The 26634-nt window shown below is 68.5% G+C and overlaps 3 protein-coding genes across 3 annotated transcripts; 2 read left to right on the top strand and 1 right to left on the bottom strand.

Moving 5' to 3' along the window:
* The first annotated feature begins 1937 nt into the window (after nucleotides 1-1937).
* On the top strand, nucleotides 1938-15665 carry HR (HR lysine demethylase and nuclear receptor corepressor). The gene is given in 23 exon segments (XM_052806187.1): nucleotides 1938-2544; nucleotides 8275-9108; nucleotides 9821-10679; nucleotides 11126-11312; nucleotides 11803-12032; nucleotides 12106-12255; nucleotides 12342-12428; nucleotides 12508-12630; nucleotides 12806-12884; nucleotides 13042-13087; nucleotides 13090-13206; nucleotides 13323-13331; nucleotides 13333-13449; nucleotides 13452-13496; nucleotides 13498-13551; nucleotides 13651-13822; nucleotides 13966-14041; nucleotides 14251-14381; nucleotides 14491-14565; nucleotides 14691-14834; nucleotides 14926-15077; nucleotides 15203-15322; nucleotides 15411-15665. Coding segments are annotated over 22 exon segments (3819 nt in total). The 5' UTR covers nucleotides 1938-2544; nucleotides 8275-8325; the 3' UTR covers nucleotides 15474-15665.
* Nucleotides 15666-18021: 2356 nt separating this feature from the next.
* On the top strand, nucleotides 18022-19652 carry NUDT18 (nudix hydrolase 18). The gene is given in 7 exon segments (XM_052806562.1): nucleotides 18022-18067; nucleotides 18069-18185; nucleotides 18262-18475; nucleotides 18841-18956; nucleotides 18958-18972; nucleotides 18974-19204; nucleotides 19206-19652. Coding segments are annotated over 7 exon segments (966 nt in total). The 5' UTR covers nucleotides 18022-18028; the 3' UTR covers nucleotides 19440-19652.
* Nucleotides 19653-19767: 115 nt separating this feature from the next.
* FHIP2B (FHF complex subunit HOOK interacting protein 2B) lies at nucleotides 19768-26288 on the bottom strand. Its single transcript, XM_052806463.1, is given in 24 exon segments — nucleotides 19768-20516; nucleotides 20608-20708; nucleotides 20802-20837; nucleotides 20839-20943; nucleotides 21324-21389; nucleotides 21391-21464; nucleotides 21557-21604; nucleotides 21607-21650; nucleotides 21728-21850; nucleotides 21936-22003; nucleotides 22005-22105; nucleotides 22189-22246; nucleotides 22248-22383; nucleotides 22560-22636; nucleotides 22718-22825; nucleotides 22906-23069; nucleotides 23072-23102; nucleotides 23188-23364; nucleotides 23545-23667; nucleotides 23886-23921; nucleotides 23924-23992; nucleotides 24853-25022; nucleotides 25911-25989; nucleotides 26090-26288. Coding segments are annotated over 24 exon segments (2145 nt in total). The 5' UTR covers nucleotides 26135-26288; the 3' UTR covers nucleotides 19768-20410.
* Nucleotides 26289-26634: the final 346 nt, after the last annotated feature.

The following is a 26634-nucleotide window of genomic DNA, read 5'->3' as shown; positions in this document are numbered from 1 at the left end:
AAGGCTGGGTGGGGACAGCGCAAGGGCCAGGGGGCTGCCCGTAATCCCCCTAAAGCCGCTTAGGGAGCGCGGTTCCTCCAAGGATACAGCCCGGGGAGGCTGCTGGGGCTGCCCGCCTGCCCCGGGTACTGGCGCTGGGATGCCGAGCTGGGTAGCGGGGTTCCTCCACGGTGGCCCCCGGGCTGGCTGGGAGGGGGCTAGGGCTGTGCTGTGAGTGAGACGGCAGCAGCGTTGGAGCCTGAGCATCGTCTGTCCCCGGGGTGGGAGGTCAGCGGGGATTGCTCTGTTTCCCAGCTTGGGGAAACTGAGGCACAAGCACCGGCGACTTCTAAGATAGAGCTGGGAAGGGAACCAGAAGTCCCGGCGCCCGACCCTTGTTTTGGCAAGTGTCCTGTGTATTCCCCAGGGAGAGAAACCCAAGGAGGGGACAAAAGCTGCCCCCGCGGTGGTGCAACCTGTCCCCTCGGGGCCGAGTCGGCCCCCTCCGGTGCCAGCGCTGATCCCAGCTGTGTCAGCTCGCGGGCCTGTGCCAGGCTGCAGTCAGCAAAGCCGTAATGTCCCTCGCCTGGCAGCTCCCCAGCCCAGCAATTAAGTGGCTGACCTGAGCTCGCCTGGCCGTGGCGATGGTCCTCTCCGGGGAGGGGGTGCCAGGTTGTGCTGGCACGGGGGGGGGGCTGAGTCCCGGCTGGCACCGGAGCGGGGTGAAGCGTACGGGGGTCGCAGGACGTCACGTAAGCCGTGTGGCTCGTGTTCCCCCATAAGTAGCCCAGAAAACCAACCGTATCCCGGGCTGCATCCAAAGAAGCGTGGCCGGCAGGTCGAGGGAAGCGGTTCCGTCCCTTCGCTCCGCTCTGGTGAGAGCTGGTGGGGGGACCAGGTGACGCAGGGGTGTCCCCTCTCCCAGTGACACCAGCACATGTCTGATGCTCCGGGGAAGCAGGATACTAGACCCTGGGCACCTGGTGCCCCTGGGACAGGCACTGCCCGTTCCTGGAGGGCAGCAGCCCGGAGACGGCATGAGCCGGTGCCTTGGCACCGCCAAAGGTCAGTGCCCAGGGGCTGCCGTGGGGGGGGGGGGGGGGCTGGTTTTCCTCCCTCCCCGGGGAGCGCTGGGTCACAGGGTGGCGGGGGCTGTTACTCATTAACAGGATCTGCCAGCCAGACCTCTCTGGGGATCCGCTGGTTGCTTTGGGTGCCGTCCCCAGTCCCCCGCCGCTCCCACCCCTCGGCATCCTCGTGCATCCCCCCGTGATGCTGCCGGGGCCGGGTACCGGCTGAGCCCCCCCGAACCCGTGCTGGTGGCACCGAACGACCCGGCCACACTCACACAGCCCCCCCACCTCCCTCCCTGCCCCTTTCCCACCTCATTTTACCCTTACTGCAGCCAACCTGGGGGCTGCTGCCCTTCTGGAAGGTGGGGAGGGGATGCTGGGGCTGCCCTCACCCCCCCACCCCCCACCCCTTGCTGCCAAGCCAGCTGTTTTGGGGGGTCCCTGCCAGAGCAGCACCCACCCGCAGGCTGGCACCTCCACAACGGGGGTCCGGGTGTCCCCTGCCCCTGGTCCCTGCTGGGCTCCCAGCCTGAGTCAGCTGTTCCAAGCAGGAGCCATGTGAGGCCGCACACACATGGCTCCCCGCGCGGCACCGCGTTGTATTTTTAGCAGACGGTATCAAAAGCATAATTATGTCTGTTGTTTAAATGCAGTCTCTTTTTCTGGCAGCCCCGGGAGCTTTCAGCTGCCTCCCGCCGCAGAGGGCAAGCAGGCGTGATGCGGAGCTGCAGGCAGCGTGCTGCCCGCGGGCAGGGGGCTCGGCCAGGCAGGGGCTAAAAGCCCCCCCCCTCATCACCGCTGGGCAGGTAAGACCTTCCTCCCCCATGCTGAGGGGGGGGGGACCCACAGCATCCCCCCCCCCATCACGTCCTCAAACACATACCTGCCCCCGCCGGGGGCTGCCCATCACCCCACTGGTGAGGAAGAAGATGGCGAGGAAGAGGATGGCGGGTGGGAAGCGCGGTGGCAGGAGGGGCCGGGGAAGGGGCGTTCGAGGTGACGGGAGTGTGGGAGGACACGGCTGAAGGAATGCTGCATCCCCGCTCCCCCCCGCCCCCCCTGCAGCTGCCTGTCCCCCCGGGGACCCGTCTGTCCCCAGCCAGCCCTGTTCACAGCCTGGCCCTGCCCGCGCTGGCACCGAGGACGATTCCAGCTCCGTCTCCCAAGGCTGGAACCGCGTCCCTGCCGTGACACCAGAGGCTTTTCCCTGAGGATTTTGGGGACCCCGCTCGAGACCACGCAGCAACTCCGGGCACCGAGGGGAAACCGAGGCACCGCCTTGCTCCGGCAGGAGGAGCTGGGCAGCGAGCGGGCAGGGGGTTGCCCATCGTTCGTGACTTTTTCCCCCCGCACCGGGAGCCTTGCTACCCCATCGCCCGCCCGGTACCAGCCTACCCATCACCGTGGCTGGCCGGTGGCCTGGCACCCCGGGAGCGCGGTGGGGACAGAAGAGGGGTCCGGGCTGAGGGCAGGAGACCCCGGCTGTTCCCAGGTAGGTGCTGTTGGGACCCCCGCGTGAGCGGGCAGCAGGCAGCTGCCTGCCCTTGCCTCTTCTGTGTGCAGGTGGCAGAGGGCTGCCCGTGTCCCTGGCTGCCGTCCTAAGCCTTTGGCCCCGGGGGCGAGCTTTTAATTACATCAAGGTATTTTCAAATACCGGTTGCTGGCACTGGGCTGGCTAAACAGGAGTCCCGAGTGGGTGAGGGGGAGCCGAGGGGGTGGCACACGACGGGCACCGTGCCCCCAACGCTCGCCGGGACGGCTCGTCCTGCCTGTCCTCCCCCCGGGGATGTGGGAAGGAGGGATGCGGAGAAGGGAGCATCCGTCGTCGTCCGTCACCGAGCCCTGCAGCCCCGCTGAGCGTCCCCCCCGCCGCGCGTGGGGCTGGCACGAAGCCGCTGGCACGGGGGGCACCGGCGAAGGTGGGTTGGCTGCGGGCAGCTACGATGTCCCCCGGTCCCTTCCCCACAGCCGGTCCCTTCCGACGAAGACAAGCTGCCTCCATCTCCTCGCCCCATCCCAGCCTTCAACTCGAGGGTGCGCAGCACCCAAGAGCCACCCCGGCGAAGGGGTGACCCGTGCTGCCCTCCCCTTTGCGGGGGGTGGGTAGGAAGGGCAGGGGGTGTCAGGATGCAACCCCCAGCCTGGGAGAAGCAGCTCGTCTCTCTCCAGCAGCGAAGCAAGCGGGATTAGCGATGCTTACTCACCTCCCCGGAGGGAAAGCGGGAGATTAGGGCCGAGAGCAGCGTCCGACCCTGCGGCAGCGGGGCCGTACCGGTGGGGCGGCTGCCCAGGCCACGCCGTACCGGCAGCCAGGGCTGGAGGGGAGCGCAGGCTGCCAGAGCAGTTGGGCTGTGGCCCTAATTCCCAGAAAGCTGCTCGTGTGGGAGTGAGTGTCCTCCCGTGCCCTCCGCTCCGCCGCAGCCTCCAGACTCCTGAAGGTTTGACGTGGTTTTTTTTTTTTCTTTTTTTTTTTTTTAATTTTTTTTTTTTTTTTTTAAGCACCGGGTGCAGATTAGCGAAAGCTCTCGCGGCCATCGCACCCGGTGCTGGGCAAGGGGGGGGTGGAAACGGGGCTGCCTTCCTCTGCCTGCGCCCTCATCTTCCTCACCTGCGCCACAGTGGAGGCAGGTAGGTGCGTGCTGGGCTCGGTGCTGGGGCTGGGAGGAGGAGGATGGAGGAGGAGGAAGAAAGGCTGTGTGGATGTGGAAGGGGCTTTGGCCAAGCCGGAGAGGGGGCATGTTGAGTCCATGTTGCATGAGAAAAAGGCTGGATTTCAGGCTGCTTTCCCAGCCAGAGGTGGCTTGTGGGTCCGGGGGCTGCAGAGCCCTTCCCCAGGGTTCCTGGAGCCAGCCCAGGCAGGGGACATGGGCACCGGTGCGGGGCTGGCAGGCTCCTCGGCCAGAGCATCAGCGCAGAGAGGGGCTGTTGGGGTACCACTGAGCCTTTTGCACCGGGACCCCCATCCGTCCCCCTCCCCGCTACTGGAGCATCCCGGGAGCCCCCTGCCCCGCACGGCCACGCATCCCCCCGCAGTGCCAGGGGACACGGCGGGGACAGCGTCCCTCCAGCCCGCGTCCTCGCAGTGTCTCTCCCCGTTCTCCGGCGTCGAGCGGGACAGGGATGCCAAGTTTTCTAATTCGGGCGCTTCCGGCCTCCCGCGGCGTCTTTGTGGCCAGCGCTTGGCTCGTGGGTGTTCGCAGTCCCTCTGCTCGCCCTCTGATTTAAGGGGAAAAACCAGGGACATTGGAACTCTGGGGCTGGCTGTGCCAAGCCACCAAGGCAGAGCCCCCCCTCGGGGGGTTCTCTCCCAGCAAAGCCTGAGCTGGCAAATCTCAAGCCCAGCCCGGACCCCCCTGGATTGCCCTGGGGGACCCTCTGTGGGTCGTGCTGGGACAGGCAGAGAGCGGGGGGACTCCGGCCGGAGCCGCTGTGCCGTGGGAGGCAGGCACGGAGCCCGCTCCTGGGAACGGGGTGGGATGGTGGCCAAGCCCCAGAAAAGCCTGTCAGCGGTGTGGCTACCCTGCGAGGGCTGCGCTGGCCCAGGGGAGGCTTCGTGAGGTCTTCGGGCTCCCCGGCACAGGAGGAACAGCCCCGCCGTGGCCGGGAGCCAAGGGCAGCCGGGTGAGCGGGGCGTGGGGAGGGCGCAGCACCCAGAGATGCTGCCCCAGTGCAGGGTGGGAAATTCCCTCCTGTCCCTCTGGCATCCCCCCCTCGCTCCCTGCTTTTTTCCCTGCCCCAGCAAGGGCTGCTCGTGACCCTCTCCTCGGGGCTTGCTAGCATCAGGGCGGCACGTCCATCCCTCTCCCCACCTGACCCCCTCCTCGGTTGCTCCCTCGGCACTGCCGCAACGGTCCCGACGGCCGTGGGCACCCGCTGACCCATCCGGCCGTGCCAGGATGCTGCGGACCCTTCCCGGGCTCCCTCCCGACTGCCGGCTTTCCCCCACCTAGCCCTGCCGGAGCCATCATCCGCAGGGAGCGGAGGGAGGGAATGGGAAGAGAGTTTGTCTTTCAGCACCTTCTCATCGCAGGAAGGCACGGGCTCACCCACGCCCCGAGCTCTGTCTGGGTCCCCTCCCTGTTCTCTGGCACCCAGTGGGTGCAGCGAGCAGCAGCCGGGTGCCACGGCCCCCCCCCGAACCCTCCCCTCCGTGGCAAGCGGGGCTCGAGGGGATCCCGCTATGGGTTCCCCCACGCTGCAGGCGGGATGGGGACTGACGGATGCCCTCCGGCATCGCAAAGGGACCCTGGTGGCACCCGGCACCCCGAGCCACGGCCGTGCCCCGGCCAGCAAGGGTTAACCACGGCTCCTCGCTCCCAGCGGGGCCAGACCACACGGCAGCTGCTGAGCTGTAACGAAGAAGCCCGTGGTCTGATGTTAATCACGCTGCTCGGCTCACGCGGGCCGTGGCCTGCCTTCACCCCATCGCCCCCCAGCCCCGCCAACCCCCGGGTGCCATGCTGTGCCGGAACCGTGCCGAGCCGTGCCGGGGGAGGCTGTGCGGAGCGGCTGCGGTTTATGTAAGGCGTGCGAGCTGTGCGCAGGGCGTCCCTGGGATGCAAGCGCTTGTACATTACATAAACCAGCCTGGTGCTGCTGGCACCAGTTCCCCCCCCCCTGCCAGCGCCCCAGTCCCTCACTGGGAGCCCAGAAATGGGTCACCCACCTGGGGGACACGCTTGACCCCCTCCCCTGGGAACGCTGCCCCGTGCACCCGGCTGGAGCATCGACCCGCCTGGGAATGGGCAATGGGGTGGTGGTGTGTCTTGCTGCTGGGAGGTACTGGTGCTGGGGGGGGTGTGCGTGTGCGTGCGGGGGGGATGCTGTGTGAGCGCTGGCAGGGTGATGGACCCCGGCTCTCGCCCAGCGGGCCGGGGGGGCTCGGCTGGGGATGTGTGCAAGCCCGGTGGGCTGCAGGGCAGGGGTTTGAGGGACCCCAGGTAATCCTCAGCCCTCGGCAGCGTGGGGATGCTATCATAGCAGCCTCGTGCTCCGTGTTAGCCCCTCGGCACCCCTTGGATCGCATCCTGCCCGGCTGTCGCGGGCTCTGCAGCCGGGAGGGGAGGCAGAGGAGCTCTGCCTTCATCCCAGGCAGCCGGAGGAGGGACGGCGGCAGCGGGACAAGGCTCAGCTGCGAGGCAGGAAGACCTTGGACTGTAGCACGGGCGAAGTGGCAGCGTGGGTTGAGGCCAGATCCTTACCATTTGGGCAAAACCGAAGGGGTCGTGAGCTCCTGGGACCTCCCCAGCCTGCGGGGTGGCCACACGCTCCATGCCAGGCATGCCACCGCCAGCCCTCCCCAGCATTGGGGCTGGGGCGCTTGGCCCATCCCGGTATTTCTCCCTTTCCAGTTTCGCCCGGAGCGGGCGGCCGGCATCTTTCATCGGTGACGGGGCGGCTCGGCCGCGTTGCCGAACAAAGGGCGCTTTCTTCGTGCGGGGCAGAACACACCTGCCCGCCTTGGCACCGCCGCCGCTGCCTGCGCCGGTGCCCGCGGGGCTGGGCGGCACTGCCAGCACCGTGCCGGTTCCTGGGCGTCAGCAGCCCCAGCAGCCCTCCCGCCTGCCCAGTCGCTGTGGGAGCCGGCGGAGGCTGCACGTTCGCAAGGAGCAGAGCCGCCGCCGCCGCCTCGTCTTGCCGTCGATCGCCCCAAGATGCTCAAGGCTGCCTAGAGCCGGGGGAAGGTCCCGCTCGCCACTGCCGTCGCTCCCTTGGGTGCCCCGATTCCCCACTCCCCCCAACCCCTCCTCCCCGGCACACCGGGAGCCTCCGCTCGTAGGACGATAGGCAGGAGGAGCACGGAGCCTCCCAGGCCAATGGATCAAAAACTTCAGCTCCAGCATTCGGAGAAGAACGTCCCCAGGGCTGCCCGGGTGGCTTTCTGCCTCCTCCAGATCCCGGAGCCAGACCCCTTCAGCCTGTGGGTCTAGGTACTCCAATCCGGCCGGCTTCGCCTCTCCGGGACCCGGTGCCGCTGGCGGAGACGCCGGCTCGTCCTCGCCGCCGTAGGGGAGGCGGTGGGGTCCCCGATGGACTCTCCAGGTAGCTGGCTGTGCTGTGGGACGGCAGGGATGCTCGCCAAGCTGCCGGACCGGCTTTTTGTGCGCTGGTTGGGATAAAGGGCAGGGAACAACGTTGCACCGGCGAGCCTGGGGGAGCTGGGGGGATCCTGGGGATGGCATGTGGTGGGGCAGCCTTGGGGCACTGGGAGGGGGATGTGCTGGGAGCATCTTCCCAGTACGGGGCTGGATGGGAGAGCCCAGCAGGGTCCCATGCTGTGGAGGGACAGGGTGCGTGTGCTTGGGGTGCCCCTGCTTGGGCAGGGTGCTTCCCGAGCAGGGGCTTGGGCAGCAGCGTGGGAACGGGGCCTTTGACCCCCCCCTGGGCAGATGATGTGATGGGGAAAGGCAGCTCTGGGGATGCAGGCTCCTCCTGTCCCATGCTCCGGTCCCTGTCCCCGTCCTGGCTGCCTGCCCGGCCATCGAGGTGGCTCAGTCCCATCCCAGAGCAGGGCTGCAATTTTGCAGGGACCCATGCCTGTCCCCCTCGGTTTCTCCTGCTGCCAGGCAGGGAGTGCAGGAGGGCAAGGAGTGGCGTTTGCTCCGCCGGGAAGGGATGCAATCGCGGGCTGCTGCAAGGACTGGCTCTGAACCCCGCGTCTGTGTGTGGCCTGCGTCCTGGAGGAGTGTTAATCCAGCAAATCCCCCCAGGCATTTCTACCAGGAGGGGCCTCTGGGAGCTGGGAGCTCCCCCCTTGCTGCAAGCCCTCCTGGGAAGCGCAGCCCAGCCCTGACCGGAGGCGAATACCTGCGCAGGGCAAGGTCTCCCCACGCTGGGTGCCAGCGGCCGGGCATGGGGCCAGGCTGGGTGCGGAGGGACGGGGTGGGCACGAGGTGCCAGCGGCCGCCAACCCCGCCGGGCTGGGTGCAGGAGGGACGGGACAGGGTGGGGACCCACGCTCCAGCCACGTGCCCTCCCGGATCGTGCATCCCGCTGGATGCCGTGGGGCATGGGAGACCGGGATCCCCTCGCCGTGCCAGGGAACCTCCTATCTAGCACGGGAGGATGGAACTGGGGGGGTTGAAAACACCCACTCCCCAAGCACCAACCCCCACCGTCCCCTTGCCTCAATTTCCCCCCCATTGCAACCTGTGCATGGCTGCCCTGGCAGGGTTCGGTGCAGTGTGGCATGCCCCGCTGATGCCCCGCTCCCTGCCCGCAGGATCCGGCCAGCCCGGGACTCCGCTGAGCACCACATGAGTGGCAGAGCAGGATGGCCAGCGAAGCGAGGATGGGGGAGACCCCGCCGAGGTGGAGGAGAGCCCAGGAGGCAGCGCAGGACGCCCGGGGAATGGAGAGCAGCGGGATGGTCTTGCCCCGAAGTGCCGCTGCTGAACTGGGACTTCCAAGCTGCCCGGAGCCCGGCAAGCTGAGCTATGGAACGGAGAAGGGGTGTTCCTGGAGGGGCTCCGAGGGATGCTTGGGGCCGGGTCGGGAGCTTGCCGGTGGCCAGCTGGGCTGCCCCTACCCGCCGGCCCCAGCGTGCCTGCGGGACGCCTTGTGCCGCCCCAAGGACGGAGCTGAGCTCCCGCCGCTGCTGCCGCCCAGGAACGGGCAGCCCAAGGCGGGCTGGGCTGAGCCCTGCAAGGAGCACCCGGGGCCACGGTGGGCTGAGGCCGTGCTGGCCCCCCTGGCCCTCTACAGCCACGCGTACCACCGCTACCCCTTGCCCTTCCCGGGGCCGGAGAGCCAGCGCCCCGGCACCACCGGCAAGCCCCGCGCCACTGTAGGAGATGGGGCCGGTGACCCCCCGGCTTTCCGCCACTGCCCCTTCCTCCTGTCCTCGCTGCTGCCCACCGGACCCCCAGCTGACTCCCCGTTTGGTGGCGGGGGGCCGGAGGGACCGGGGGCGATGGGCGACGGGCGCTTCGCCGGCGTGGACTGGCGCCTGGGCTCCTACGCGCCCGCCTGGGGCCAGCCGCTCTACCTGGGGCTCCCGCCGAGGTGCAAGGCGGCTCCGACCCCCTTCGATGACTGCTCCGGCTCGGGGAACAAGGTGGGTAACCCTGGACGGCCGTGCCGGTGCCCAGTTCCGATGGCGGCACAGCTCTGGCTCCCACGGCCTGGCTCCGGAACGGGGATGCTCGGAGCTCGGCTCTCCGGCGTGCCCAGGCTCCCCTGGGTGACGATGGGCTCCAGCCTCAGCTGAACCCGGCTGGGAGCGGCGGGTTGCGAAAGGCGATGCTGGCACCCGCACCCAGGGCAGGGCCGGGCTGCACCCGGCGTCGGCGGTCCCCGAGCGGGCTGTAGCCCCCTACTCGCTCCTGCAGCTTGGCAGAGGGGTCCCAGCCCCCCAAAGGATGGGGCAATGCACCCCTGGGGGGGGATGATGCTCTCCTGGCCGGGCTAGCCCCGTGGCGTGGTGCAAGCCCCCGGGGCTGAGTCACGGCGGCGGGAGCCGTGGCACGGAGGCGGCGAGAGGCAGAGCTGCCAGCCCGTGGGTGCGCCTGTCGCACCCCGTGCCGCTGCGGCTCCCCATTCCTTTCCCACGCGGGCAGGGGTGACACGGGCACCCCACGAGCTTGGCTACCTGGGACTGGAAAGCACCGGGCAGCTGCCCAGCTCGGGAGGGTGGTGGTGGGAAACTGAGGCAGGGCCAGGGGATGCTCCCCATCACCACCTCCCAGTGATGTGGGTGATGGAGGCAGGGACGGGCACCCGCATCTGGGGGTGACACCAGCCTTGACAACCCCTCTGCTCCCCTCCAGGAGTTTTACCCGAAGAAGGAGCCTGGCTTCCACCCCCCGGCCAAGGACCAAGCGCCATCACAGCTGCTGGGCAAGGGGCAGGACAGAGACGGGGAAGGGGAACCGGTGGTGCCGGAGCTGCCGGGAGCCCCGTGGAGGGATGGCCGAGCAGGGGCCAGCTCGGCGGTGCCCGCTCCCCATGCCCGCACGCCTCCCCCCAGCACCAGCCACCCCCTCTTCCTCCTGCAGCCCGGCGCAGCGGGGGGCTGCGGGGGTCCCTGGGTGGGCACGCGGCCCCACGCCGCTGATTTCCCCCCAGAACTGGGGCCAGGACGGCCCTCTGAACCCAAAGATGAGCGCCTGGCATACCAAAGCCTCCAGCCCGGCTCGCCGCTGGGACCAGAGGAGCCCGACCCATCGCCTCCGCTTACGGACGGGCAATACCCGATGGCCCTTGCCAAGCCGGAGCCGCCCCCGGCTTGCCTCTGCACCACGCCGGGCTGCGATGGGTGCCCGGGGGTGGGCTGCGGGGTGCTCGGCCCTTTCGAGCCCACCCTGGGCAACCCTGGGGGCCGTTTTCCATGCCCACCCAGCAACCACACCAAGCTAAAGAAGACCTGGCTGACACGGCACTCGGAGCAGTCGCTGCCGCGCTGCAAGGCTCCCCGGCGGGACGGCGGCCCGGACCCGGCCGGTGAGGGCAAGCGCTCGGCCAAGCGCCCGCACGGCACGGCCGACGGACCCCGCGCTGCCGGCGAAGGTGCCGGGGCAGCCAAACGGGGCGCGAAGGCCACCGAGCACGTGGCCACGGCGTGCCTGGGTGATGGCACGGAGAGCGGAGGGGACCCGGAGGAGAGGAGGATGGAGCTGGGAGAGGGAGGTAAGGTGTGTGGGGGGGTGCAGCGTGGGGCAGGGGAGAGGGCGGTGGCAACACCAGATCCCTGGGGAAGTTTGGCATCCCGGTTCCCAGCGCCCGCAACACGAGGTGTGAACACGTGAAGGCTGGGAAACCTGCTGTGCTTGGGTTTTTCCCAGTATGGCTGGGTCTGGCAGTGACTCCCAGGGCAGGGATGTATAGAAATGCCCCTCTGGGGCAGCGTGGCACCCTCAGGTGTGATGCCCAGGGTGGGTGGCAAGCGTTGTCGCTGGGTCAGAGCCTTCCTTGGCGAGGTGCCGGCGTCTCAGCCCTGACCTCTGCAGATCTCCAGCCCTACTTTCCAGCCCTACTTTCTGGCCCAGTTTCCAGCCCCTGCCATGGCGTGCCAGTCCCTCCCGGCTGGTGTGTCCCCATGCACGATGTCCCAAAGCACCTCCCGTCTCCCCCAGACTCGCCGAGCCATGCTGGCCTGGAGCTGCGGGAGCCGTGGTGCTTGCAGAGCGTGCCCTGCACTGACCTGCCCGAGAGCATCCCCCGGTGCTGTGCCTGTGCCGCCCGGGCCACGGGGGACCCCAAGGGCGAGGAGGAGGAGGAGGATCCCCCCGAGAGCACCTGCAGACTGCTGCATTTCCGTAGGTGAGCCTGGGGCTCCTGGGGAGCTCGCAGCCCTGGCCAGGGTGGGGGGCTCCCAGCAGCCCATGTTGAGATGCATGGAGCATCCTCTCCCATCACCCTGCTTTGGAGCATCCCTTCCCGTCACCCCACTTTAGAGCATCCTCTCCCATCTCCCCACTTTGGAGCATCCTCTCCCATCTCCCCAGTTTAGAGCATCCTCTCCTGTCACCCTGCTTTGGAGCATCCTCTCCCATCTCCCCAGTTTAGAGCATCCTCTCCCATCTCCCCACTTTGGAGCATCCTCTCCCATCTCCCCACTTTGGAGCATCCTCTCCCATCACCCTGCTTTGGAGCATCCTCTCCCATCTCCCCAGTTTAGAGATCCTCTCCCGTCACCCCACTTTGGAGCATCCTCTCCCATCACCCCCCTTTAAAGCATCCTCTCCCATCTCCCCAGTTTAGAGCATCCTCCCCTGTCTCCCCACTTTGGAGCATCCCCTCTCTCCCGCAGGTTTGCCTTCGGGGACGGCGGAGAGCTGGGTGTTGATGGCTTCTGCACCGTGGGGGAGGCGGAGGGGGACACGCTGCGGCTGGAGGCTGCCGGCCCCGAGCGAGGGAACAGGAGTGCGGGCAGCAGCCTCTGCCTGGCCAAATACTTGCTGGGGGTCCTGGGGGACCCCTTCTGCGAGGCCGTCCGCAGGGACAGGGACGTGTGGCCGGGAGCCCCCGGCAGGCCCGAGGGTAAGTGGGGACCGGGGTGTTGGGGGGGTGACACTGGGGGCACAGGGGAGGCTGAGAGCCGTGTTTCCCACAGGGGTGACGGCCTGGAGGCGGGGGGAAGGAGCCCCCCAGCTCTGCGACGCCTGCCAGTGTGGCTTCTTCAACTCCCACTGGAGCTGCGCCAGATGTGGCTTCCAGCTGTGCCCCGACTGCCACCACAGCAGGCGGGAGGCCGACGGCCACGGTACGGGGATGGGGGGGGGGCTTGCAAAGGGGGTGTCAGCCCCATGGGGACTTGGCGGGGACAAATGCACCCTCTCTCTGATGCAGAGGGTCTGGCGCGGCCACCTGAGTGCATCCCTGGGCAAGACCACCACGTCGCGTCCCTCGTCCCCACGCAGTTCGTCCCCACTCGCGGTGAGTGTCCCCCCAAGCCTGGGACCCCCCCGGCCGCCTGCTGCCCGGGGCTGACCCGCATGTCCCCATTTGTCCCCAGTCCTGACCCGGCTCTGGAAGCAGCTGCACGAGGTTCGGGCCAAGTTTGGCATCGAGTCGCGTTGTCCCTGTGGGGAGGGGGGCTGCGGAGCGGAGCCCAGCGGAGCCCCTGGGGAGCAGGCAGGTATGGGGCGGGGGGGGGGCTGTGGATGGGAAGGAAAAGGGGGTGCAGGTGCACCCCAACCCCTGCAATAGGGTGCCTGTGGGGTGGTTTGTGCATGATGCTGGGGAGGGGACCCCCCCTGGGGAGGGGGATGTGGCTCCCCCCCAGGATGCCTGCATGGACCGGGGTGTTTCAGGAGCCGATGGGGGCTGCGGTGCCCACCCCCCCACCCAGCAGCGATGGCCAAGCCGACACCTCCAGGCCCATCAAGGAAGGTAGGGCTGGCTGTGGCCCCCCCGGCTGCGGGGACAGCCCCGCTCCGGGGGGGTCAGGGATGCTGCATCGCATTCCTTACGGGGTGCCAGGTGGGGGGGGGGGGGCGAGAGGCGAAGGAGGGCACGGGCAGCCCTGACCCCTTTCTCCCCTGAGCAGAGAGTCCCGAGGGGGGACCACCATCACCGGGGCAGCCACCCCCCCCCGGGGGCCGTGCAGACCTCCACCCTCTGCGACCTCCTCGCCTCCACCGCCGTCAAGCTGTGCCTGGGGCAGGACGGGGTGCGCATGGCCTTCGCCCCCGTCTCGCCCGCCTTGCCCAGCGTGAGTCCCGGGGTGGGCTGACCCCCCCCCTCCCACCCCTTGATAGGGCTGGGGGGTGGCCAGGGTGGGCTGATGGGATCCCCCCCCCCCACTTTGCATCCCCTCCCCGTTCCCAGGACAACCGCGCTGACCAGCATCCTGGACAGCATCATCGCCCGTGTGGTGGAGAGGAAGATCCAGGAGAGGCAAGCGGGGGGCGAGCTGAGCCCCCCCAGCCCCCCTGGTCCTCCCGGCCCCCCCCCGTCTCCCACTGCATCCTGGCACCCAGCGGGCTGCTCTGGCTGCACGACCCCCGGCCACGCCAGCAACTACAAGCTCTTCCAGGAGCACTGGCGGAGGGGCCAGGTGAGACCCCCCCCCCCTCCTTCCCTGGGGATGCACGGTGGCACCGCGGAGGCCCCCCCCCCAACCCTGGCCCTGCTGAGCCCCCAGCTGCCCCGGCAGCCCGTCCTTGTTTCAGGGCTACAGAAGAGGCTGGAGGGGCGGCTGTGGGGGCCGGAATCCTTCCGTCCGGCTCGGGGGGAGCAGGCGGTGGAGGCGGTGAACCTACGGGCACCACCGGACCGCGTCAAGATGAGCAGCCAGGAGTTTTGGGACGGTTTCGCCGCCAGCGCGGGTAAGCGTGCAATGAGTTTGTGGGGTCTCAAGTGTGATTTCGGGGTGGGGGGTGAGCCAGCCCGAGCATCCCTCCCTCCCCGGGTGGTGCCCGGCAGCATGACGCCCGCATCCCCGTGTGCGATGCCGTGCTCTCTCCCGCAGCATCCCCGGAACCGGAGCAGGGCGGTGGGGACCTGCTGAAGCTGGAGAGTGGCTTTGGGGACAGGGAGGTGTGCCGGTAGGTGACAGCAGAGGCTTCACCAGGGTGGGTTCCCCCCTCCCTGGCAGCCCTGTACCCCCTCCTCTTGCCGGTTGGGTGCCAGCCCCCCGCAGCCACGGGATGTATCCCGGTGTGGGATGCAGCGAGCAGGGCTGGGGGCAACGAGGCGGCTTTGCCAGCACCGGTAGCCGGTTGCCCCGGCCTCAAACACCGCGCCTGTGCCGCAGGGCCACCAACCTGAGTGCCAGCCTGCCGCTGCCGGAGTACTGCGGGCCCACCGGCCACCTCAACCTGGCTGCCTACCTGCGGGGCCAGCGAGGCCGGCGCTGGTTGCGCCCGCGTGTCTGCGTGGCTTACGGTGAGTGCCACCCGGCAGGACCGTGGTGCCCGGGGTGGGGGAGTGAGCTGGGCTCCCCCCACCCATGACGATGCTCGCCTCTCGCCCACCGCCCCGCTCCCGCTTCCAGGCATGCATCCCCGGGACCGGACCGTTGGGACCAAAAACCTGACGGTGGAGGCGGCCGGACTCCATCAGCGTCCTGGTGCACGCCGCGGCGTGGCTGCCCGAGCGGCCGATGGCACGGGCAGGGTAAGGTGGGAGCATGGAGGGGGTCCCCCCACCCCAGCCCCCCACCCTGACCCCCCCTGAGTAACCCTTTACCCACAGACCTGCTCCTGCAAGCCGACGACGATGGCGTGGATGCGCTGCTGAAGGAGCGGCTCTGGGATGCCGGCAGCCGGCCCGGTGCCCTGTGGCACATCTTCCGTGCCGAGGATGCTGGCCGCATCCAGGATTTCTTGAAGAAGGTGGGTGCCATCACCCCCCCAGAACAGCCCCAGCCCCCCCCCCGACCCCCGGCTCTGCTCACCCCCCGGCTCTCCACAGATGTGCGAGGACCAAGGGCAGGAGGGGGCGGCCACGGCGGAGCCCCCCACCCGCTACCTGGACCTCTCGCTGCGGAGGCGGCTGCGCGAGGAGTGCGGGGTGAGCTGCTGGACCCTCCTCCAGTTCCTGGGGGACGCGGTGCTGGTCCCTGCTGGGGCTCCCCACCAGGTAGGCAGCTCTGCAACCCCCCCCCACCCCACCCCAGCTATTTGGGGTGCAGCTGTGCCAAAGCCCCCTGGGGAAACTGAGGCACGGCTGAGCCCCGGCCCCTGATGCCGCCGTGCCACGGGCAGGTGCAGACCCTCACCGCTACCATCAGCGTGGAGCAGCGGTTCCTTTCGCCGGAGAATGCCACCCGCCTCTGGGACCACAGCACCGATCCCCCTGGGGCTGCGCTCCAGCTTCGTGCCCAGGTGAGTGGGTGGCGATCTGGGGGCTGTAGAGGGGGGTCCCGGTTTGGGGTGCACGGTGCTGACCCCCCCCCTCTTTCCACCCTTGCAGCTGGACGGTATGATCTTCTCCGCTGTGCGGGAGGCCGTGGGAGTCCTGCGGGGCTGCAAGTGAGGCGGCCGCGGCACGCCGGGAGGATGCTCGAACAAAGCCAGCACTGCCGGCCGTGGCCGAGATGCCGCGGGGAGCCGGAGCCGGGCACCTCTCGCTTGGTGCTTTGCTCCACGATCACCCGGGGAGGCTCGGGGTGGGAGCCGGGCAGCCGGGGAATAAAGTGTCTGCAGCGTGCCGGGGCTGCCGGCACCACCAGCACCTGCCTCGGCGTCTCCCTCCTGTGCGGCATCAGCCCCCCCCCTCACCCCCACCCGTGGTCAGGGATGTTTGGGTGGGGTGGCAAAGCCGGGGTCTGGCAGTGTGCCCTGATGGCACGGGGTGGTCCTCAGCACTGGTGACTGGCTGAAGGCCACTGGTGAGATGAGTTTGGTGCGGTCTCTGTGCTGGCAGCCTCAGAGAGAACTGGAAAACATCTGGACGTCACGGTCGAGAGGTTTGGGGTTCCAGGGTACAGCTCCATCCTGCCCTGCCCTGGGAAAGCAACCGGCCCAAAGCCCCGTCCCAAGGACAGAAACAACCCCATCCACGGAGCACGGTGCTCCGAGTGCCGGGGTGCAGGGGAATCGCTCTGCACCACGCAGGACCATTGCCTGGAGCTGCCCGAATGATAATGGGGGAAAATGGGCTGCCCCCCCCCCCCCCCGGTCGGGGCACAGGGCCTCAGTCCTTGCACGCTACGCCCTGTGCCAGCCGCACCGTGCAATACGCACCCTGCACTGCACAGGGCCACATGCACTGCGGGACATGTGCAATTAACACCGTGCAATTAACACCGTGCAATTTGCACCGTGCAATTAACACCGTGCAATGGGGACCGTGCAATTAACACCATGCAACGGGCACCGTGCAATCGCCACCGCGCAATCGGCACCGCGCAATCGGCACCCCGCAATTAATTAACACCGCCCAATTAACGCCGCCAGGGCAAGGCGCGCCACTCACTTTTCCACGCCCCTCCCGGCCCCTTTAAGCCCAAACCCCGCCTCCCCAACCCTGCGGGGAAGTGGCGGCAGGACTAACCAATGGAAAGCGAGCTGGCCTCGCGGGGTGACCAATGGACGGCGAGCGGGGTGGGCGGGGACCGCGCGGCGGGGACGCGGTGAGTGCCGTAGCGCATGCGCGCAGGCAGGCGGGGCGGGCGGGCGGGCAGGAGGGGGGGGGTTGCAGGCGCTCTGCGCCCCTTCCCTCCTGCACCCCCCCCAAACCCCCCCTTGCACCCTGCAGCTCCCCCCAACCCCTTCCCCCGCTGCACCCTGCAAACCCCAGCCTCTCCCCTTACTGCGCCCCGCAGCCCCCCAAACCCTCCCTGCACCCCAACGCCTTCCCCGTTGCACCCTGGCAGCCCCCCCCAAACCCCTTCCCCTATTGCACCCCGCAAACCCACGGCCTAGACGCAAGCCCCCCTCTGCTGCCGCGCCTCTCAGCGCACCCTGCAGTCCCGCAGCCCCTTCTCCCGCTGCCCCCCCGCAGCCCGGCCCCCCCCTTTCCCAGCCCAGCACCCCGGCCTCGCACCCTGCAGCCCGCCTCGCCGGTCCCCTATTGCGCCCTGCAGCCCAGCTCCCCCCCCCTGCAGCCCGCCGTCCCCCCCGCCATTCCCCCCGTGCGCCCCGTTCTCCGAGCAGCCCTTCCCCGACAGCACCCTGCAGTCCAGCACGCCCTGGCCCCCGCACCCTGCCGATTCCTCCCCCTGGTCCAGCCCCCCGAGCACCCCGCTGCCCAGCGAGCCCTTCTCCTACCCCCCCCCGGGCATCCCCCAGTCGAGCAGGCCCGTTCTTCCCAGCGTTCCCCAGTCTAGCCGCCCCTTTCCCCCCAGCGTCCCCCAGTCCAGCAAACCCTTTCCCCCCTACCTCCTCCAGTCCAGCAAACCCTTCACGTATTTCAGCTTCCCCTGTATCCTGCAGTCGAGCCAGCCCTTCCCCTACCGCAGCCCCCCCCGCATCCCCAAATCCAGCGAGCTCTTCCCCTACAGCCCCCTGTACGCCCTGCAGTCGAGCCAGCCCTTCCCCTACTGTGCCCCCCCATGCCTCCCCCAGTCCAGCAAGCCTTTCCAGTACCGCAGCCCCCCCCGCCTCCCCAAGCCCAGTGACCCCTTCCCTTACTATTTCCCTTCCTACACGCTGCAGTCGAGCCAGCCCTTCCCCTCCTGTGCCCCCCTGGGCGTCCCCCAGTCGAGCAGACCCTTTCCCTACTGCACCCCCCCCCTGCATCGCAAAGGCCACCGAGCTCTTCCCTTGCTACGTCCCCCCCCAGCCCAGCAGATCCTTCCCCTGTTACACTCCCCTCCACGTCCCCCAGTCCAGCAAGCCCTTCCCCTCCAGCACCCTGCCGGCACTGGGAGACCCCTTCCCTCATTGCACCTCCCCGTGTACCCCGCAATCGCCAGACCCCCTCCCTCACCGCCTCCTCCAGCCCAGCCAGCGCCGGGGCTCCCTGTCCCCCCGCTTGCACGTCTGGGGGGTGCCCTCCCCACCCCAAAACTCTGCTACCCCCTGAGTGGGTGCCTGAGGGCTCTGCTCCCCCCTCTTCCCCATCCAGCCTGAGGGGCCCCCGGTCCCATGGGGGAGGCTCCGGTGCCGGAGCTGGATGCGGTGCTGGGGTGGCGGCGGTTGGGATGTGGGGGCGAGCTTCGAGGGTCCCCCCCCACCCACCGGGCCCATCCGCCTGGGGAGGAACGCCTGCTACGTCGTCTTGGCCGTGCTCTTCAACGAGGAGGTGAGGCAGCCCCCCGCGGGACCCCCACCCCGGTGCCACCCGGTGCCCACCCGACCCTTCTCCCTTCTCCCCGCAGGACAGGGTGCTGCTGGTGCAGGAGGCCAAGCCCGAGTGCCGCGGGAGGTGGTACCTGCCGGCCGGGAGGATGGAGCCCGGCGAGAGCATCGTGGCTGCCATGCGGAGGGAGGTGAAGGAGGAGACGGGGCTGGAGTGCGAACCCCTCACTTTGCTGGCGCTGGAGGAGAGGGGGCCGGCGTGGATCCGCTTCGCCTTCCTCGCGCGCCCCACCGGTGCGTGCCTGGGCCGGTTGGTGCTCTGAAGGGGTGTGGGAAGGATGCGGCTCCCTTGACGCATTCCCTGCCAGCCCTGTGCCGGGGCATCCGTGTTCCCTGCCAGCCCCATGATGGGCATCGGTGTCCCCTGCCACCTTTGTGCCGGGGCATCGCCGTTCCCTGCCGGCACCGCCACCGGTACGGCCATCCCCCCCCAAACCCCGTGCTGGGGTATCGGTGTCACCTATCAGCCCCGTGATGGGGTCTCGGTACCCCCACCAGACCCGTGACCGGGCACTGGCACCCCCCTGCCAGCCCAGTGCCGGGGTCCTGCTGTCCCCCACCACCCCTGTGCCGGGGCATCGCTGTCTCTCTGCCCACAGGTGGGACCCTGAAGACCCTGGAGGAGGCTGACGCCGAGTCTCTGCAAGCGGCGTGGTGGGCCGGAGACCCCTGCGCCCTGCCGCTGCGAGCCCTGGACATCCTGCCCTTGCTGGACCCTCGCCGCCCGCTACCCGCCGCAGCCCCCCGCATCCCCCCACGCTGCCGCGGGAGCTGCCCTGCGCCCTGCTCTGCTTGCGGCTCCTGGTGGCCTTCGCCAACGACGCCGGGGACCTTTGGGTCCTGCTGGGCACCGCCGGGACCCCCCACCTGCCCGTGGTGGCCTGCGGCATGTCCCCGGCCGAGCTCCGCGGGGGTCTCCGCCTGCCCGTCCTGCGGCTGCTGCGGGACTGCCTGCCGCCGGACCCCCCGCCCGGGACCCCTGGGGTTGCTGGGGCTGCAGCACCGGGCTGGGGGTCCCGGGGGGGCTGACGGCATCTGTTTCAATGTGCTGCTGAGCATCCCTCCCGGCAGCCCTGGGGCTGCCCCCCCTGAGCCGTGTGGCCCTGCTGTCCGCTGGTGGCACATGGAGGAGGAGAGCCTGAGGGGCCGGATCCTGCAGCGGCTCCGCACCGTGGCCACGGTGCCCATCCGCAGCTAGTGCCCGGTAAGCCCCGGCAGCCCGGCTTTGGGCACGGGGGGGGGGGGGCCAGCTGGGATATGTACCCGGGGGTCCTGCTTGCAGTGCCAAAGGTGAGAGCCCCCCCCCATGGCTGGGGCGATGTTTTGGGGCAGGACACTGTGCTGTGTCCTGGCCCGGGGGGGGGCTGAGAGGCAGCCAGAGCAGAAATAAACCCAGCTGCTGCTTCTTGCATCCACCTGGCTGTGGCTGAAAAGGGGGGGGAGCGGTGGGGATGGGGAGCTCGGTTTTGGGGGATGCTTGGGAAGGGGGACAGGCGCAGTATAGATGGCAGGGGCACAGCATGTGGTGCTGAGCTCACGGCTTTATTGTAGCAGAGTCCCATCACCCAGGGGACACAGTACCTGGCTGTGTGGGGTTTGGGATGCACCATCCCCACGAGGCAGGAGCCACAAACACACACACACACTCACACACACACTCACCCCCCCCCCCCCCCCCCCCCCCGCCCCAGAGCTGGGGGAGATGATTGAGTTCTTGCAGCCGAGGGGGGTGGCATTGCCCCACGCAGGCAGAGGACAGCACCGTGCCCGCGCATCCGATTATTGCCAAAAAAAATCCTGCTTGAGGTTGGTGGGGGCTCGGGGCAGCTCCGACATGGGGCAGGGGGAGCAGGAACCCACCACCCAGGAAGAAATGCAGCATGGTTCACATTGGACCCAGAGGGGGCCGCATCCTGCACCGGGGAGGTGGCATCACCTCCGGGTTGGCCAAGGCGGTGGCGAAGGACTCTGCGCCTCCTCTTCCTCCTCGCCGGGCGCCGCGAGGCTAGTGTCCTTCTCGGGGTGCCACCGCCATGCCCGGCTACTGGGGACGTGCCGGTCCGAGCCGGGCCACCGGAGGCTACCAGCACATGGGTTGAGCCATCCCCAGTGGCCACCGTAGCCCAGCCAAAGAGGGGGTGCTCAGCGGGGAGGCTGGGGAGCCGCAGCTCAGGGGGGCCCCTCCGGCGGTCCCTTGACCAGGGCGATGGCAGCCAGCTCCTTGCAGAACTCCTGCAGCACCACCACTCCCTTGAAGAGCATCGCGTGGTCCATCCTGCGGGGAGATGAGCAATGGGGTACGCTCCCCCTCAAAGGGCATGCATTGCCTCCATCCCGTGCCTGCTGCCCCCCCCCCCAGCACTTACTGCTCTCCGGGCACCAGCCCCATGAGCTGCCGGCGCACCAGGAGCAGCTTGGCCCTAAAATGGGGCACACGCTGGAGCCGCTGCATCAGGTCCCCAATCACCTGCGTGGGAGAGGGGGGAAGAGCCAGGTCGCATTTCGAGAGGGTGTCCCTGTCCCGTTCCCCCCCCGCCCCAACCCCAGCAGGTGACATTACCCTGACGAGGACGGAGAAGAGCGAGCGGCAGCCGGGGTGCCAGGTTGAGGTAGGGGTCCAGCAGGTACTCGTGGAGGTGGGGATGGGGGAAGGCGGCCAGGCGGGACAGCACCGAGGTCACCTGCAGGTTCAGGCTGTAGGGCTGGGGCGGGGGGGGGGAATCCTCAGCAGGAGCCAGCATGGCTGATCCCCCCCCACCCCGGCATCCCCCGACAGGGACCTGAGCCCGTCCCTACCAACGGGAGCTCGGTGGCTGCAAATGCTGCCGATGGTCTCGGCCACTTTACCCCCACTATGGGGGTCCCGGACCCTGGAAAGAGGTTTGCCACTCTCCGCTGTGGGTCCCCGGTGCTGGCAATAACCATGGGAAGCCAAAGCATCCTCTATTCAAACCGCCCCCCCCCCCCAGCTGAGACAAAGGCTGTGCCAGCCTGGAGAGCCTTTGGGGCAAAAGCCCCCCCGGCTGTGCCAAGGCGAGGGGCAGAGCATCGTCCCCAGCATCCCGACCGGCCACCCCCGTACCTGGTCCAGGATCCGGGTCATCCGATCAAACAGAACCTTGAGGAAATGGCCCTCGTAAAAAGCCGTTTCGGGGGTAGCAGGCATCGAGGGGTCGGGGGGCCGGGGGCCACCCCCACGGGGGCCGCATCGGCACGGCCACGCCTGGACCTGGCAGGGGGGGGTGATGGTGGGTGAGAGCCGGAGCAGGGGGCCACCACCACCGGGGATGGGGACCCCCCCCGACCCCGTAGCACTCACCATGCCCAGGGCATCGTGCACGTAGGTGTCGTAGCCACCTTCTCCATGCACGAGGAGGTCTTCGCCTCCTCGGGGACCAGGCAGAGGAAGCTGGAAGAGAGGGGAGAGCGATGGGGAGGGGGATGCAACCCCCCCCCAATGCTGGAGCAGCCCCTGCAAATCCCTACCTGCTGACCACCTCGCTCACTTGCCCCTTCCCCGACAGGGCTGATCCCGGCAGAGGCTTTTTTGCCGATCCAAAGCCGGCATCTGGGAAGCCATCGGTGAAATACGGATCCTCCTCCAGGTCCCTGTGGGCCCGGCGGAGGGGTGTTAGCCGGGTGGGCACCAAGGGGCTGTCCCCCTCCTCGCCCTGCCCCGGTCCCTCTCACTCACAGCCCATCCTCATCGGGGTCCGGCTCGGGGGGTCCGCGCTCGTCGGGCACGGGGGGACTGCGGTGCAGGGTAGCCCCTCGCCTGTAGGTTCCTCAGCGCCAAGCTGTGTGCCACGTGCTCGTGGGGTTTCCGCAGGAGCTCCTCGAAGAGCCGCAGGCTGGCCAGCTGATCTGTGGCACGGCGAGCGGGGTGAGACCACCGGCGCTGCCCCTCGGCACCACCCGTGTCCCGGACCACCGTGTCAGGATGGGGCTCACCTCGTCGGAAAGGTGGTTGCAGCGGTCGATGAGCTGGGTGCGCAGAGGGTGGGGGGGTATCCCCGGGGGTCTCGGGGTGCCGGTCTGATCCCAGCAGGAAGAGCACGAGGCAGTGGAGAAGGGGAGGCGAGCGGATCTGCCGCACCGTCCCCGTCAGCACGGCCGTGGCGCTGAGGACGTCGAGCTCGGACCTGCCGGGGGACAGGGTGGGATGCTGCGAGGGGGTGGGATGCTGCAAGCACCACAGCGTCTCGCAGCAGGGAAAAAGGAGGCGCAGGCAACGGGAACCCCCCGGTCCCGGTCCCAAAGGGGGTCCTTGATAGACAAACTCTCCCCCGGCTGCTGTCTCGTGCCTCAGGACACTCACATCTGCAGGAGCTGCGGCTGCAGGATGCCCTGGAAAAACTTTTCCTCCACGGCCTCAGTGATGGCATCCGCCACGACCTGTGGGTGACGGTAGAGGCTGAGCCGCGGTGCGGGCAGGGGGCTGCCCGTGCTCTGCAAGGCCGGCCGGGTGCTCCTTACCGGGTGGGCGCCCATCACCAGCTCATCGAGGTAGTCCAGCCAGCCGAAGAAGGCAGCCAGGTTCTCCTTCCCCGGGAAAACCCCGTCGCCGGCGCATCACCCTGCAACCTGCACGGGGGTAGAGGACGTGGGGCTGCGGCAAAGCCTCGGCGGTGCCCGGGGATGACCCTGCCCGGCGCCCACCTTACCTCCAGCTGACCCTCTCCAGGGGCGAGGACGTCGGCGGGGTCGGTGGAGGTGGGCACGGCGCTGTAGAGGTCACAGAGATGCTCCGTCAGCGGCTGGCACAGGGTGCTGCTCCGCACCAGGCAGGCAGCAGCTGCCTCCTGGGCGAGCCCGACGAGCAAGAGCAGTTTTCCCGAGCCTTCAGCGCGACCCTGCTCTTCTGCGAGGAGGAGGAGGAGGAGAGAGGCAGCGTCACACGACCGGCGGTGCCCGCCGTCCCCTCCTTGCCAGCCCTTTCCCCCTACCTTGCTCTTGCACAGCCCCATCAAAGACGTGATGAGGTTGCTGTCCCTCCGTGGCGGGGAAGGCTCGGCTTGGCGGGGGCTGGCAGCGGCGGCGGTGCCCGAGGGATGCTCGGCACCCTCTTCCACGGGGCTGGCTGGCAGCTCCTGGGCTCTCCTCCCATTCAGAATGCTCTTGCCCTGGAGAGGAAGAGGAGCAGCAAAGCATCGTAGCCACCATCTTTCTCCCACTCACCCCGAGGAGCTTTGCGGTGGGGATGGAGCAGCAAAGCACGTGAAAAAGCTCAATTAAATGAGCCAAACCCCACAGATGACCCCATACATGTCCCACCAGCACGGGGATGGCCGAGGGCTGCTCACCTCCAGGATGTATGCCAGCAGGGTGGGATCCTGCTTGATCTTGGTGCAGAGGATGGCCACGAACTGCACCTCTTCCTTCTCCACGCCGGAGCCCAGGCGGTCACCGCTGAGCTGGAGCAGCTTCTGGCAGGGCAGGGAGAGGGCTGCTGGGCTGCTGGCTGCTCTCCCACCCTGCCCGGGTGCAGCAGTGCCGCCCCATTACCGCGGGCATCGGTTCCCGGTAGCGTTTGGCAGGGATGGCGGCCAGCCCCAGCACACGGCATCGCCGGTGGCACCGCCGGCTGGGACCTCCCGCTGGCCCCCCGACAAGCCCCCGACAAGCCCCCCGGCACGGGGCTCACCTGCACCGGTCTGTGCACGTTGAGGTAGTGGCAGGAGGCGGGTGCTGCACCTGGCCCAGCACCCGGCTGAAGAAGAGGAGGACCTGCTGCCTCATCCCGGGGGGATACTGGCAGGGAGATGGGGAGAGGCATCGGTGAGAGCCCAGTTACCTGTTTGTGTACCTGATTACCCTGTAATTGCCCCAAATTGCCTGCCGGGGTCACCCAGCAGTCAGTGTGGGTGGCTTACAAGAACACTCTCAGCAGAGACCCCGGTTTTGCTCCCCCAAAATGATGGAAATGGGCCCCACGGACCCCCCAGTCCTCCCACCTGCCCCAGGCTCCTCTCCCTTAGCAATTAGGGATTGAACTTTCTTGCAGAGAAAAAACCAGGGGGATTATTTCCCCTTCTCCCACTGCTACAATGCTAGCGATGGGGACTTAAAGCCCAGCACCCCAAAAAACCAAATCCTCACGGCCACAGAAGGGCCAGCGCACGTTTCTGAAGCCCACACTGCGCTAGCGTTTGCTTATGTTTGAATAAAAGGCTATTTATAGGGAGCTTCATTATTATTAACAACAAAGGAACAGCAGAGCGGTTATATTTGGGCAATATTTACTTCGAGAGGGGGCTGTCTGAAAACACTTTGTCCTGCGAACCCAAGCAGCCACGTGCCGGTTGTGCAAACAGGCTGCCGGGGTGAAAAACACCCTTCCCGCGCCACGCAGGGGTGTGATGGGGTGCAAGGGCCGTTCGGAGGAGCAGCAAAAAGGATCCCAATGGCGATCTTACACCGAGCAATCCAGCCCCCCCTAAAAAAAGCCAAGCACCCCGACCAGCTCGCGCTCCACAAACTCCCACTGCCCAGCTGGAAGAGCTTCAAAATTAACATTACTGAGCAGCACCACGCAAAGCAGCTGGAAAAGGCTGCGGGTGCTGCAGCGCAGGGGGGCTTGGCCCCCCCCAAAGCGGTGCCCGTACACCCACCTCCGCCTTGCCCAGCGTGCTGAGGGTCTCCAGGACTTTGTGCTGCAGCAGGTACTCGAGGCACGGGCCGGCTTCTCCCGCCGGGTGCTGCTTCTCCTCGTACACCAGGATGTCCAGCATCTGCTTGAGGCGCCAGGGGATGTCCGTCTGTCTGGCGGGGATGCTCTCATCTGCGGACACGGGAATCGGGAGCTCCGGCATGTCCCCCCCCAAGGCACCGGCAGCGTGCCGCCGGGCTCGGCAAGGGACACGATGCACGGTGGGGCGCTTGGGTGGAAACGTGGGGTGCTCGCCAGCAGCACCCCGAGCCGTGCTGGCCCAGAATCCCTCTCCACCGTCGCTGGCGGGGACGACGCTAGATGGCAATGTGATGGTGGAGTCCCAGCAGCACTCGAGGCTTCTCCTTCCGCTCATGGCCTAGCAAGCTGCCGGCCATCCCCGCCGGGGCCGGAGCTGTGGTCGGAGGTGCCGGCTGTCCCGGTGGGCTGTGGGGTGCTGCCTGGCACTGCCAGCCCTAGACACCCTCCGGCATGGCCCAGGAGGGGGAAGGGGCGGTGGGGGTCAAGCGGGAAGGACCGCGATCCTGCCGGGGAAAGGGCTGAAGCTCTCCAGGCCCTGTTTTTAGTGCTCCCGGAGAGCAGCGTGTTCCCAGAGAGGGACGTGCCCCAGCCTGCAGACGCTCCCATGAGCATCCGCACCCACTCAAACCCCCCTGCGCTGACCCCACTGGTGTGCGGGGGGGGTTCGGGGCCAGGCACCCGGCTGGATAATTCCTCCTGGGCTACGGGAAAGGGTGTCCCGTGCCAAAGCCCCGCATGCCAGGTCAGCTGCACTGGGGTCGGCACGGTGCCCTGCTGCTGCACGGGGTCCCGTCCCAGGGCACGGGGTCCCGTCCCAGGGCACGGGGACCCCCTCCCTGGACCCAGGGACCTTATTCCCAGGCCATAGGACCCTACCTTAGGGCACGGGAGCCCTCTCCCAGGAGACGAGGACCCTGTTCCCGCACCACAGGGACCCCATCCTAGGGCACAGGGACCCCCTCCCCGCACCCCACTCACCCGTGGCCTCCAGATAGTAGCCGGTGATACCCTTCCAGTGCTCGGTGAAGGCTTCCAGCAGGTCCACGCTGGGCTCCCGCTGCACACACCGAAGCCAGGGTCAGGGGGGGCACAGAACCAACCCCCCCCTCCTCTCCTCCCTCCCGGTCCCACCGTACCCCCCCCGGCCCCCCGCTCACCGTCTCCACCGCTTGCTGCAGCAGTGCGCCCAACCGGCTCAGCATGGCTGCGCCCACCGGGCACCGACCCCGCTCCCGGTGCCGGTGCCGGTGCCGGTGCCGGTCCCGGTCCCGGTCCCGCTCCGCTGCGCCCCGGCGCGGCTCCGCTGCGGTGGCTCCGCCCGGCGCCGGGCGGGGAGGACGGCCCGGTCGCGGTACCTCCCCCGGTAGCTCCGGGCTCCCGGCTGGGTTTGGGAAGCAGGGGACGGAGGGGTGGGATGGGGAGGGGGTGGGGGGGAAGCGGGGGGAATTGCGGGGAGGGAAGGGGGGGCGGCTGGAGAGGTGTTGGGGCTGGGGGGGGGGTTGGAGGAGTATTTGGGGTGGAGGGTTTGGAGAGGTCCCTTAGACCTAAAATTGCTCCGGGGGGAAGCCCTTGGGGGGGGGGCGGACCCCCGGTGCACCGGGATGGGGACAGCCCCCCCTGCACACCTCGCACTGGGATGGGGACAGCCCCCCCCCCTCCCCAGGACAAGAACAGCCCCCTCCCCAGCTCACCTCTTCCCACA

This window comes from Harpia harpyja, chromosome 13, assembly GCF_026419915.1.
Source record: "Harpia harpyja isolate bHarHar1 chromosome 13, bHarHar1 primary haplotype, whole genome shotgun sequence".
NCBI classification, from domain to species: Eukaryota; Metazoa; Chordata; class Aves; order Accipitriformes; family Accipitridae; genus Harpia; species Harpia harpyja.
The sequence above is the reverse complement of the archived record's forward strand: the minus strand, read 5'-3'. Positions and strand labels throughout refer to the sequence as shown.